Below are 14672 nucleotides of genomic sequence, written 5' to 3'. Positions count from 1 at the left end.
CGCTGTTTTTCACCTGTCAAATTATGTACATAAATCAAAATACAGATGAAAAAAATTTGAGGTTATACCACTTGTAATTAATAATTTTATTAGATTCGTTCAAAAAAGAAATCAATACAAATATAAAAAAAATAAATCGTTCAATTTACTTTTTTTTTAACTAAACAAATCTTTTTTAGAACCATTTTGTTTATTACTTTTATTTATAAAAATTTGTCCATGGTAGTTTTTTTTTTTCTTTTTAATAACATGGTAATATAAATAACTATTTTATCGATCAAGCAAATTGTAACCACAGCAAAGAAAGTTTTACGCATGCGCTTTAAACTCTTTTTTGAAGAAAAAATGTTCAAAATAAAAATCGGTAATTGTTTATATTTCGGATAACTTTTGAACAAATTAACATAAAAAAGTTTTATTAAGCTCAAAAAATTTGATATTAAATTCCTGAGAGCCACCCCGTCTTGATAAAAATCGCTAAAATCACTCCTTCGTTACTATTTTTCGACTGTAACATGAAGGCTGATAGTGATTGTTATAAACAATTGCTGATATCTAATTAACGAATGATCAGAGCAAATTTTATCAAGAGAGGCTGGCTCTCGGTATCGAAAAGACAATTAATTTGAGCTATAAACAAAGCTTGTAAGTTAAAATTTTAAAGAGTTATGCAAAACATAAAAAAACAGCAATTTTGTTTTTTTGTTTATTAACAATCTTCCAACGACATTAAAAACAATTTTAAACTCGATTATTATAAATTCCGTCATTCTTAATATCCTGGCAAAAAATCGCATCCATGATTTGTTCTTAGTTTTCTTATTATTTGACTTTGAAAATTACACGGTGATCGTTTTTTGTTAATAATAAATTAACTAACAATTAAAATTACTTTTAGTAAGTCCCTGGTTTTAGTATTTTCATAGATGAATAATTTGGTCCTAATACGATCCTTCTACCTTTATTACTTTACAAGATATGATCATTTTAAAAAAAACGTGTATGAATTTAATACTATAGGCTTCGCCTACGTAATAATTAGTTTCACTAAGTTACTATAGTACTGAGGGACGTTTTCGGAAATATGGTTTAACATATTATTTTTTATAATTTTTTTTACTATGTGAGCTTTAAATTTAACTACAGTAAAATAGTAAAAACTACTCTGCTGAGGTAAAACCGGTTTTTATTATGGTTTTAGTAGACTTTACTTGTTCAATAGATAGTTTTCACTATACCACTGATACGAACAACCATAGACTTGTTACTTTTTACTATGTTGTGTGTTTAAATTAACCATGACCGTGAGGGTACATTTGGAAAAATAAACCGTACTATGGAAACCTTTAAAATGTGCTATGCAATTCGTAGTTGTTACTATATACAAAATGGTAAAAGTTATTAGGTCTGTAGTTAGTTTCACTTTGTTAGCATGAAAGAAGAAGGGAATAAAAGTGAATAAATATATATAGACATTTTCGATTCTTCTACTGTTTTATACCTGAATGGCTATTTCGGTAAACCATCGGAGTGCAAATCCAGAAACCCGGGTTCGAATCCCAACTTAGGTCAAGAAATAGCCAAGTCGAGAAACATGTATAAACATAATAATAATTATTATAAATAATTTAAAGTTGATTCTGAACAAATGATTCTGTTTTTTTTATCGACAATACAAATAGAATATAATGAAATCTACTATTGAACATCGTAAATCTCACCATGCAACATAGTAGATTTGACGAACGCTAGACTTGACTATGCAACATAGTACTTCTTAACAAAATACATCGTATCTTTTCCAATTGAAGCATTGTAAACTACACTGAGAAAATTTTTTGATGAAAAAAAGAAGAATATTTCTCGATAATAGAAATCTCAACAAAAAAAAAAAACAAGTTTTTTTAACAAAAAAAGTGTCAAGTATTCAAACTTGTTTAATTAATGCTAAAAAAATTTGAAAATTTGAGAAAAACTTCTTGATGTATAGATAAACAATGTTGCCACAGACAAGTTTTTTAAATCTAACATTTTCTCGACACTTTTTTATCTTAAATTTCGAAAAACGTATTTTCCGACCGGCATTACTCAATAAATTAATAAAAAAAAATTATACAAGTAAATAATATTGTTAATGTCATTTTTATTATCGCTAAACTATAACAAAACTATATGCCATGTTTCAAATCGATTCATTAATTATTAACAAAGTTATGATGACTTAGACCTGGAAAAATAATGTTTTTTTTTTTTTAAAAAATATTATACTTTATTTTTTAATTCATTAAATAATTGTTATTGAATATCATTTATTTGAAAGAAAATATGTTAATAAATTAATTAATTAAATAGTAACAAGTTATTATTCGAAGAAAAAATTAATATTTCTGTCAGTTCCAAAGTTCGTTATGTATCATTAGTTTGATTAGAAAAATAAATCGTTTGTATCAAACAAAAAAATTAATTCTTTGAAAACACTTTGTTGTTTGTAACAAATTATAATTTATTTAATTCATTACTTTTATTGTTTATATTGAGTCATCTGTCATTTGAAACAATCATTACATCGTTTTAAATAAATGACGATTGTTTTTTTACAAACAGCCACCGTTTGAATGAAAACACCACGTGGCATAACTTTAGAAGTTTATTTCTTAAAAAATACCCCTGCCGTTCGAAACAAGAATGTAGTCCGTTGTAAGGAACGTAGTAGTGTTAGTGTCAAGACGTGGTGGGGATACTTTTTAGTAAGTTTTTTTCTTGATGAAAACGATCTATCGTTCGACACAAAACGCCATCTGTATGAAATAAACAAACTTCGATTATTTCAAGACTTTTTTCTTTCTCCTTACAAAACAATTATAATTTATAAAAAAAAAATTATTTCTTCCTTTAAAAATTTTCTTGCCAATAAGTTTATTTTTAAATGTCAGAAGTTTTTTTTCTCAGTGTATACTAGGATAAAAAAATTTTACTATGTGCATAGTACATGTTATTATTTTTTCGAAAACGTCCCCGAGTACCAGAAAAAATAGTAAAAATAATTCTTTTTTTATAGTGAAACTAATTATTTTTTTTTTACAGTGTGTTCGAGATCTCAAGGACTACTATTTGACAGGTTTTTGTGAAATTTACCAAAATTAGTTTGGGAGTAGGGGACACGACATCAAATGTTTGTAAGGAAGAGTAGGGGAACTCTTATTTCCTTGGCGAAAAACTAAATTCGGTAAATTTCACTTTAACACGAGTTTAGCTATCTAAAGTATAGCTAACGTATCTAACGTAGCTTAGTTTGCGTGGACCGTTGTCACAGCTATCTATCTTGTTGCTGCAGCTAGAAATTTTTTACAGTGTAACAAAGAATAAAATTAAATATTGTGAAAAAAGAAAAAAATAAATAAAGATAATTAAAATAAATGAATATAATTCTTTTAAGCAATAGGAAACAGTCGCTTTCGTTAGGCTCTTTTTTTATTTTGCAGATTGCGCAGATTTACTTTTGGGCATGCGCAAACTTGATTTTTATATAAGTCAGACAGCGAAAGCTGTCATCTGCGCAGCCAGAGAAAAGTCAGTAGATCTGGCCAGATTAAATCAGATCTGTACCTCTGGCGAGATGTTGTTTCATCTGGGCGCTGATCAAGTTTGATCAGTAAGCCGATCTACTTAAACTATAGATCTAATTTGATCTGAACAGATAAGAATTATTGGAGTCCGTTCAGAAATTATTGTTTTTTCGGATCTTCAATATGGCGACGAAACACTTGTACATAATTGCATATATATATGCGCCTGACCAGATTTCCACTCTGGGAGGCTATTATGGAATGAATGTGAGTCGACTCACTCACACGGATCGAGGTCCGTCAACGGATCTACTTGAGCGACGAACTGAGATCCGTTCACGGTATGAGAGTAGCCAGTCCGTCCACGAATATAAATATATCCGTCTCTCATACAATTTGAGTTGAGCGAGAGACAATTGCTTTTGTTTTTTATTTTGGTTTATTGTTGCTTATTTATTTCAATTGTTGTATTTTTATTTATTTTATTTTATCATCATTTCAAAAAAAATTCAATAAACAATAAACCAACATAGAAAATACAAGCAATTGTTTCGCGCTCAATTCAAATTGTATGAGAGACGGATATTTATATTCGTGGAGGGACTGGCTACTCGCATACAACTGTCCTCCGTGAACGGATCTCAGTTCGTCGCTCAAGTAGATCCGTTGACGGACCTCGATCCGTGTGAGTGAGTCGACTCACATTCATTCAAGAATAGCCTCTCAGGTACGATCTCATTTTTTTTTTTTGGTGCATATGCGCAGAAGCTGAAGAAGCAAGTGGGTCTGAGGCACGTTCGAAAAGTCACTCGATCGCCCCGAACTTCAAGATGGAAGCCAAAAAATATAGGAATAAAATAACGTTCACACACTAAGTTCGTGAAAGAAAGCAGGCATGACGTAATTTTACTGTTTTATTTTCATTATTGTTGATTATACCTTGATGCACCTGATAGGGAAGCATTGCTTGGAGATTGAGGTGAGTGGATAAAGTCACCAGTTGATGACCATCTTTTGGCTCGTTTCAAGCTACTTGGAGGAGGTCCATTTGGCCGTACTGCTGGAGATCTATTATAAAGAATGGAAAAAAACAATCACAAAAACTTAATAATAATTGGTTCATTCGCAAGAATATATACATATATGAGGCAAATCATCATAAATCATTGAAATTCTTCTCTTCACGGATTAGATCAGCCATTTTTCATCTATTTTTGAAATGATCTTAAAAACTTTTGAATATATTTCAGATGTTTTTGATTCATCTACCTCTTTTTTGATTAGCGATTTTTAAAGAGTCAATAAGTTTATTCAAAAGCAGAGAAAATCGGCGATCTATATCAAAAAAAGATATAAGAGCGTCATTCAAAAATTTGGGATGCTCTGCCAAGTATGTAAATTTCATTTATTTTTTTCAATCCTTCAGAGAAATTATAAGTATGAATAATATAAAATAGCAAAAAGTAGTAAAATTTACTTTGTTACTGGAAGTGGAGTCACTCTGGGGCTTGGTGATGAGACTGGTGATACACTGCTGCTACTTGGACTTTCTGAATGCAATGATCCAGTTGACTGATAGTGAACAGATCGTCTACGTTTATACAATTAACTAATTAAATAATTATCATCATTTACGGATAACTGATAAATAAATTCCATAATAGTATATTGTGTATCAAGGGCGCAATGTGAGTGATTGTCGCCCACACGAAGCACACACACAGATGATGCAGAGTCGACGGGGCACGTAGACGAGGGCGGCCGAAGGAGACGAGGCATTATCTGTGTGTGTGCTGAGTGCAAGAGACGATCATTCACATTGCGCCCGCGTAACTCATACTATTTTTTGGCCGAGCGGTAAACATCACAGCGTACAGGGCGACAAACGGGCACTTCCCGCCCGCTAGGCCAAAAAAATAATAAGACAACTAACCTCTGGGGCAATTGAGATGGAGCACCAGAACTAACTGGTCTTCTAGGACTTGGTGTAGCATCACGGACATCTGATCCAGATTTAAGTGAATTTCTCAAGCATAAAGCATCTGTTTGTCTTAATCGTACATCACTTTTTTTTGGGTTTTGCACATCTGAAAAGTTTTTTGAAAATTAAATTTTAAAACTATTAGTAAAAAAATCGTATTGATAAAAAATGGATTTTTCATTTCACCAATACTCGATAAGTATTGTTAGGATACACAACCATTACAGCAAATAAGACCGAGTTCACAGATATTAAAAAGTGGTGATATCCACACGGAAAAAAAATTTCCTGCGATTTTTTATAAGAAATAATGTACAATTTGGGACCGTATTGAAATATTGTGAGAATCCATTTTTTTCTGTGTAATCGAGTGTTTCACCTATTTTTGTGTATACTTTACTAGCTCATCGTGTAAAGGCTGCATTTAATTCGTATAAATAGTGTTTTACAAACTTAGACTAAAAATTATATTTTTCTCATAGAAATTAGTATCCAGGCATTACCGTATTGTATCGTCAATTTCGTGACTATCGTCAAAATTATCGGCGATATTCTTGTAAATAATTTAATATGATATTTTATAAAATTGATTAATTATAATATTTTATTTTCATTTAATATTATAATTTTTATTTTGTCGTCATATTACTGGGATTTATTTTGCTGGACATAACTAAATAAATTTTTACAAAATAAACGAATATAAATATTATAGTCAAAATTTTTCGTTTGATTTAATCTGTTTGAATTGAGTCGAGTACAAAACAGTGTTTTTTGTTTACTTTTAAATAAAAAGGAATATAAACATGATTTGATATAACTCAAGTTAATGTAAACTAGTAGATAGCACACGCTCTTGAGAAAAAAATGAAATCACTGACATACATATAATAACTCAAATTATTATCTTTAAGATTAAATACTTAATTTTTGATATATAACTGGATATAAACACTATAAAAAATTATTATATACTCATTTATAGTATGGGTCTAATAATATTTATCAAAACTTTAGTCACTATTGTTTTATAGCATAAATATAAACAAAAAATCCTCTCAAATTATATTTTTTTATTGAAATTTCTTAAATATTAAGAAAAAAATTTTTTTTTTGACGATCCCGAGACGAAATTTTAGTTCTCAATTTGGCCTTAGAAAACTAAATTTAGTTCTAAGAGGACTTAAATGAGTACTTATTTAAAAAAAAAAAAAAAAGTTTTCTATTCAACTTTAGACCTCAAATAGGCCTGGAAGAGCCGAATAGTGTCGTTTTAGGCGTTGCAGGACTAAATGAGGATTAACTATAATTCAAAATAGCCTGTGAGTTTACAGGAAAATTAAAAAAAAAAAAACCTACACTGTGGAAGCAGTTGTGCAAGCATATGTACTTGAATTTCTTTGAATGTATGGAAAACATTTCAACTACTGCACTTTAAATTTAAGGTAAAATGCTATGATTTTAATGTACAGTACTTGAAAATCTTTTCCAGTCAAAATTTGATGCACGGGACTGCACTGTAAAAAAAGATTTTATATTTACGGATTTCGGAATTATCCAAAAAAATTTGTAGAAATTCGAATATTGATTGATCAAATTATCTTCAGATTTTACGTAACCATTTTTGAGATTTTCTAATCTTATCGAAATGACTCTAAGGGGACTCGAACCTACGTACTGAACTACCTAACCGATTGTTAAACCGAACGCTCTACCGCTGCGCCATCGGGGTGACATGTGAATTGGTTTCTCTTAAAATGTTTGTCATGCTTTTTTTTTTTTTTTTGTTAAAAGATTAAAGAAACTTAACAAACAAAATTTCTACTACTGAAAGTAATTTTAAAGTAAGATGCTAGGATTTTAATGAAATGATTTTTAGTACAGTGCATTAAATTTCTATAGCATCTTACCTTAAAATTACAGTACATAGTTGAAATTATATAATATATTTATTTCTCGTCAATGTTATATTCATTTGTCCTGAATAAAACGGATAGTAATATTAAAAATAAATTAATAACTTTTATTTGCAAAATCATATACATATATTTATTATTATATATTTATTTTTAAATTAAATTTTTCTAAGAACATATTTTTTTCCAATACTTAAAAAATTTCCAGTATGAGGCTTTTCAGGCCAAAATAAGGTTTCTTTTTTTTTTTTTATTTCAGAAAAATTTTAAAAATAAAAAAGAAACACAAAACAACTCACATTTTGTCCTCTTCGTCCTAACATAAGGTGAAGAAGGCCAAATTGAGGACTATTATTTAAAATTTTAACTTGAGAACAATAGAAGCAGTCCTATAAGGTCAAATTGAGAACTTAAATTTCGTCTCGGGATATTATCGCACTATCGTAATTATCGTGGAGGAATTTTCGTATCGTCTCACCATATCGTCACGAATAAAAATTTGTATCATCGTATCATCTACCGTGATTATCTTCTAATAGAAATGTTGAAAAATCAAAAGTTAAAAAAAAAACCAATCATTATTTTTTTTTTTTTTATTTGGAGATAGTGATGCCGCGAGACGAGACGAGACGAGAGATCTCGACTTTAAAAGATCGTCTCTCGTCTCGTCTCGTCTCTCGTGACGAGAAAAAATTTGTCCCTCGTCTCGAATATTCTCGTCTCTCACCAGCTATCTCTCGTCTCGTCTCTAATTTTCTCGGTCAATAATTTATTTTTAGTAGTTTTATTTACAATATAAATAATAGTTTCATTACTTTGATTTTATTATAATTTTTTTTTAAATTTTTTGATACGAATTATTTATGCTTAGATATTATTTGGTTATTCCGGTAATTTTTCTGCGAAAAACAAATATAATATGGAGAATAGATATATGTTATCTATTGTACTATACAAAAAACGAGAAGCAATATAAATAATATAATCAATATTGATGAAAAAAAATCGAAAATTTATTATAATAGATTAAAAAAAATTATGAAAGCGTCTAAAGTATAATTACTGAACCAAAAAAAAATTTATTGAAAACAAGTAATATAAAAAGATCAGGTAACGTTTGTTGGGGCGTGTGGCCCGCGTTACCCGTTGAAAATTAAAAATTTTCAATACTCCGGCTAGGGCCATTGTTGTTTTTATTGCTTAGATATAATTTAATTGTTAAGTAACGATAACATTAAGTATATTTAAAAGAAAGATACCCAAGTGGAAAAAATATATCTATTGGAAATGTGAAATATATTTATTTTATATTTAGAAAAAATTTAGAAAAAATATGAATTAAATTTAAAATATATACAGTTTTGGACATACTAAAATTAAATTTAGAAAAAATTTAGAAAAGATTTAGAAAAAATATAAACTAAATTTAAAATATATACAGTTTTGAACATACGAAAATTAAATTTAAAAAAAATTTACAAAAAATAAAAAAAAATCAAGAAAAAATTTAGAAAAAGCTTAATTTTAGTATGTCCAAACTTGAACATTTTCTGAATTTAATTTATATTTGTTCTAAATCTTTTCTAAATTTTTTCTAAATTTACTTTTGGTATGTCCAAAACTGTATATCCATTAAATTCAATTTATATTTCCATTAAATATAAATTAAATATATTTTTTCCACTTGGGTATTTTAATTTTAGTTAAATATTTAGATGATCATTAAAACGAAATTTACCGTAAGATAGATCATATACTAAAATAAAAAAGGGATTTCATTTTTCATGGTTCCAGATATGTTCAATTAATTGATCAATAAAAATTATAAACATTTAATTATATTTAGAGATGCCGCGATAATCGATAATATCGCGACAAGGCGATACGATAATGACGACAACGATACGATAATGCCATTTTTTATCGTATCGTCGTCACGACACGATACGATATTTGACTGATGATAACCGATAAAATTATCGTGTCATCGCGATAATGTCGGAAAAAATATACATTTAAATCAAAACAATATATTCATATTGTTAAACTCCAGAAAATATTAAATTGAAGAAAAAATAGATTACTGCAACATATAATATTAGATACATATTAATCTAACAATATGAAAGTAATATAAATTATAATAATATGATAACTAATAATAATTTTATATAAATTACATAAACCGTTGTTGCATGTGTTATAATATTTTTTTTTTAATTTGGTTTTCAAGTTTTTTTTCAATATTATTTGCCAATGAACTTTTAAACCATGAATTTAAACATAATAAATTTTGACTATAATAATTTTTACTTAGATAATTCATGTAATTTACTTATTGTCCTTAAGATAATTCTTCCTGCTTTTATAATGTTTTTGTATGCAAAAAATATTTTAAAATTTCCCTGTAAATTATACTCAAACAAAAAAATTATCGTCGATCATGTCGATAATACCCGATACGATACGACAACACCTATGACGATACGATAATAAGACGACACGATAATCCGATTTTTGTCGAATTTTTAGACGACACGATACGATAACGACAATCATCTTTCGCGACACGATACGATAATCAGCCAATTATCGTATCGTATCGTATCGCGGCATCTCTCATTTATATTTTCTTTTATTTTTACAAATATTTCAATCGTTTTTTTATAATTTTACAATTAATTTCGGATTTATAATAAAAAATACAACTCTTTAATAATATTAGGATACAAAGATTTTTAATAACAATTATTTGAATTTCTTATAAAATATCTTACAATAAGTAGTAATAAAATATCTTCGTTTCTTAAGGTGACTGTATTTTTTATTTTAATTTTTAGATTCAAAAAAAGGTTAAATAATTTATTCCAAACTTTTGCATTTAAAAATTTATTCTGATTATAGAAAAGAAACAAAGAAGGTGTAACTAATCGTTTCGATATTATAAGTACACATTGGTAAGAATCAGCTTACATATTACATAATTCAATGTATCTGAATATTACTGAATATAATCGATGCATATTTTCTGAGTATTGCTTTCAGAGTGGATTTTATTCTGCCCAAGTGAAAAAAATATGTTTATTTTATATTTAGAAAAAATTTAGAAAAAATATGAATTAAATTTAAAATATATACAGTTTTGGACATACTAAAATTAAATTTAGAAAAAATTCAGAAAAAATTTAGAAAAGATTTAGAAAAAATATAAACTAAATTTAAAATATATACAGTTTTGAACACACGAAAATTAAATTTAAAAAAAATTTACAAAAAATAAATTAAAAAGAAAAAATTTAGATGCCAATTACTTAAATATTTCTAAATTTAATTTATATTTGTTCTAAATTTTTTCTATATTTTAATTTAATAAATTTTCTAAATTTTCAAAAATATATTTTAATAAAATTTAACTTTGGTTAATTTTTGATAAAATATCACGATTAGTATTTCCATAAATAATTTTTAGCTAGCTGTTGACTGAACAATATTTTTTTGCATAATATGTTTGTCTGTGTTATAATTTTTTTCACATTCCTGTTTTGTTCAGAGATTCCATAGAAAATTTTGTGAATGTTTGTTGACCGAAAAGCTTTTTGTATTTATGTTTTTATATCATAATTTTCATGGAAATTTTTTATTTTATTAAAAGACTTGTCATGAATAACTTCTCAATGCCTTTGATCCCAATCGATAATTTCTTTAAAATCTACCTTCAATTTTTTAAAATCTACCTTCGATTAGTAATTTTATAAATAATTTTCTCGATGCTCGTTGACTGAATACTATTTTTCTGTATAATATGTTTGTCTGTGTTATAATTTTTTTCACATTCCTGTTTTGTTCAGAGATTCTATAGATAACTTTGTGAATGTTTGTTGACCGAAAAGCTTTTTGTATTTATGTTTTTATATCATAATTTTTATGGAAATTTTTTATTTTATTAAAAGACTTGTCATTAATAACTTCTTCAATGCTTGTTGATTCCAATCGATAATTTTTTTAATTCAGTTTTACATTTCATAAATTTAACTGTGATATATTCTCAACTTTCTCCTGAAAAAACTTGGTGATGGATAAAAACATTTTAAAAACTGAGTGTTATTCGAATTACTCCATCTTTCAAGTATTATGTAAAGACCATATTGCTGATATCGTGATCAATAGTATTTTACAAATATTCTAATTTCTTGGTAGTTATTGTCTTGTGGCATGATGTAAATTTTCGTAGTGTTGATATATGTAAGACAGATTACCATGTTATGAACTTAAAAATAAAAAAACAATTAATTACCTTAATGATTTCAAAAATTGCATAATTAATATTATTTTTTAGAGTCTTTTTACGAATCAATAAATTTTAAAAAATACAGTCACCTAATCTTTTATTCTAGGTCAATATTGCAATTTTTTTTTTACTAACTCAATAAAATTTCTAAAATAAAACAAAAAAAAATATGGTTATTTTGGAATTATTCTATAATTAATAAAACAAATAAAGAGTTCTGAATATAATTTAAATAATTGAATCTAAAAAAAAAAAATACATAGTTATACGAGTTACAATTAATAAAAAACTAAACATTTGTAGATATTTTTAAACTATAAACCAAAAATACATGTTCGATTTAGAAAAAAATAATAATAAAAATTCATCAAAGAATATTAAAGAAAAAAAAAAAATTGACCGTGAAACGACGAACAAGCAGTACTACCAATGGTAAAAAAAATGAAAAGAAAAATATGGATGAAGCCTGCAGTCCAATTCACAGGGCATTACAATTTGGGGCTTTTTTCCTCCACTGGCGGCGCTTGTGAAGCTTTTGTATGTAAAATCTATATAAAAAAAATTTTACAAGCGCCATCAGCGGTAAAAAATAGCCCTAAATTGTAAAAAATTTGCCCTGTGAATTGGACTGCTGATATACACTGTCAGTTTGTACGATTTAATGTAAGACCAATTATTACTAGATTTAAATTATAACTAGCTATACACAGTCGATAAAGAAGATTTCTTTTTCAAGGTTTTTCTTTTTTCCTCGATATTTTTTACAACCGAAAAAGAATAAAAAAAAACGGGCAATAGAGTTTTTCAAAACTTTTTTTGGAGCCTTATAAACATTTTATTTCAACTCGATGATGACATTTTTTGGTCCGTTTTTTCGATTTTTTTTTCGGCGAGCCATAACTTTTGTTATAATCAAGATAGGGAGTTCGTATTAGGCTCAAATTATGCGCCTTAAAAAAATCTAGTGACGGCATTATGGGTTTTTTTTTCTCTCGATAACGGTTTTCGAGCAAAAAAATTAAATATCCGAATTTTTTGTCAAATTTTGAAGTTTTTTTTTTTTTTCTCAAAAACTATTATAGATAGAGGAAAAAACCCATTATGCGGGCGATAGAGTTTTTTCAGACGCATAAAATAAGCCTTATACGAAGTCTCTCTTTTGATTTTGCGTTGAGTTATTCATTGCGCCGTTTTTCAGTTTTTTTTCGGCGAGCCATAACTTTTGTTATAATTAAGATAGGGAGTTCGTATTAGGCTCAAATTATGCGCCTCGAAAAAATCTAGTGACGGCATGAAAGGTTTTTTTCTCTCTTAATAACGGCTTTCGAGAAAAAAAATTAAATATCAGAATTTTTTTTTTCAATTTTATAGTTTTTTTTTTTTTTCTCAAAAACTATTTCAAATGGAAAAGAATTTCGCAAAGCGGGCGATAGAGTTTTCTGAGACACATAAATTGAGCCTAATACGAAGTCTCTACTATGATTTTGCGTCGAGTTATTTATTGCGCAATTTTTATAACTAGTAAAATTTTCACATAAAAACGTATGTACTATTTTAAGTTACGTAATTAATAATTTAAAAATAATGAAATATAAAACAGAAAAGATTTACGAACAAAAAACCTCTGGTGATGAATACTCTCCGATGGATAGTTTAGACACCACAAATTTTTAAGTAAGAAAAAAAATTTTTTCAAAATTTACATTTTAATTTTTTGACTAAAAACTATCATCAATAGAGCAAAAAACCTATTACGCGGGCGATAGAGTTTTTTAATGCGCTTCTTTTGAGCCTAGTACGAAGTCTCTCGGTTACTTAGTTCGTAAGTTATGAGCTTTTTTTTTTTTTCGCCGATGAATTCAAGACTGCGGCTGAGCCTATGGCTCCTAGCCTCCGTAAAACGGGTCAAAAATGTAATGAATGAGTCGTATTTAACGTGCTACACTTCTTTTTTCATGAAGAAGTTTTTAACACGGTGTGCCTCACGTCTTGCTTTCTGTATTTCCAACCATCAACTCCTTACAACTCATTTGCGACAGTCATGGATGTCGACTTTTGTAATGCGTTCAAACTGTACCCGATTTCTATTATAGCCCAGGGAAACCATGGAAAACCTGGGCAGTACAGCCGGCTTGCGCCTACCACTCGATACATGGCGTCGGTGGTCGGGTTCTAACCCGTGACCTCTCTGTCACAAAGCTCGAACCTTAACCGCAGTGCCATATCGTTGGCGGGTCAAAAATGTATTATAAGTAGATTGAAAATATATAAAATATAAAAAAGATAAAAACATGAACTTAAATATTTATTTCTCGACGTTTCTCTCGCATATCGACATGAGTGTCTCGTCTCGTCTCTCGCGACAAGAGAAAATTCGTCTCTCGTCTCGAATTTTATCGTCTCTCGTGACCTCTCTCTCGTCTCGTCTCGAGTTCTCTCGTCTATCGCGGCATCACTATTTGGAGAAACATATATACATATATTTGGCAACCATGGGTCACCTTATGTAAAAAAGATACTGGACCTTCCATTTACTCTCCAAAATTAGTGCCGTAACGCCTTAAGATTGAAAGTAAATCTCATCGTCGAACAAATTTTGGGCCTGAGAAGGTGCGCATCTACACACACAGTAAAAAATAGTTGGTAAAATTAACAAATTCAGTTTGTTAATTTAGGTCCACCAACAAAACGTTTGTTAATTTAACAAACATTTTATTTGTTAAATTAGGTCTACAAATAACTGTTTGTTAATTTTACAAATTTTTGTTTGTAAAATGAAATTTACAAACAGCTGTTTGTTAATTTTACAAATACTTTTTGTTAAATTTTTTTTTTTTGTGCAAGCAAAAAAATAAATGTCTATTCATTTATATAATATTTTTTGATACGTAAATTTTATTATTTTTTCAAATATTCTACTT

General features: G+C 28.1%; 1 protein-coding gene across 6 annotated transcripts in view; it reads right to left on the bottom strand.

Annotated features, from left to right (window-relative positions):
- LOC122849413 (echinoderm microtubule-associated protein-like 2) overlaps positions 1–14672 on the bottom strand; it is a 60587-nt gene that overhangs the window by 9293 nt on the left and 36622 nt on the right. For all 6 annotated transcript variants that reach the window (XM_044148143.1, XM_044148121.1, XM_044148135.1 and 3 more), the window contains 3 exons: positions 5500–5653; positions 5044–5157; positions 4506–4634 (listed from right to left, as the gene is read on the bottom strand). In XM_044148143.1, coding sequence (XP_044004078.1) covers positions 4506–4634; positions 5044–5157; positions 5500–5653 — 397 coding nt within the window. The remainder of the gene's footprint in view (positions 1–4505; positions 4635–5043; positions 5158–5499; positions 5654–14672) is intronic.

Source organism: Aphidius gifuensis, linkage group LG1 (genome assembly GCF_014905175.1).
Source record: "Aphidius gifuensis isolate YNYX2018 linkage group LG1, ASM1490517v1, whole genome shotgun sequence".
NCBI lineage: Eukaryota > Metazoa > Arthropoda > Insecta > Hymenoptera > Braconidae > Aphidius > Aphidius gifuensis.
This window is presented reverse-complemented; position numbering and strand designations above follow the sequence as displayed.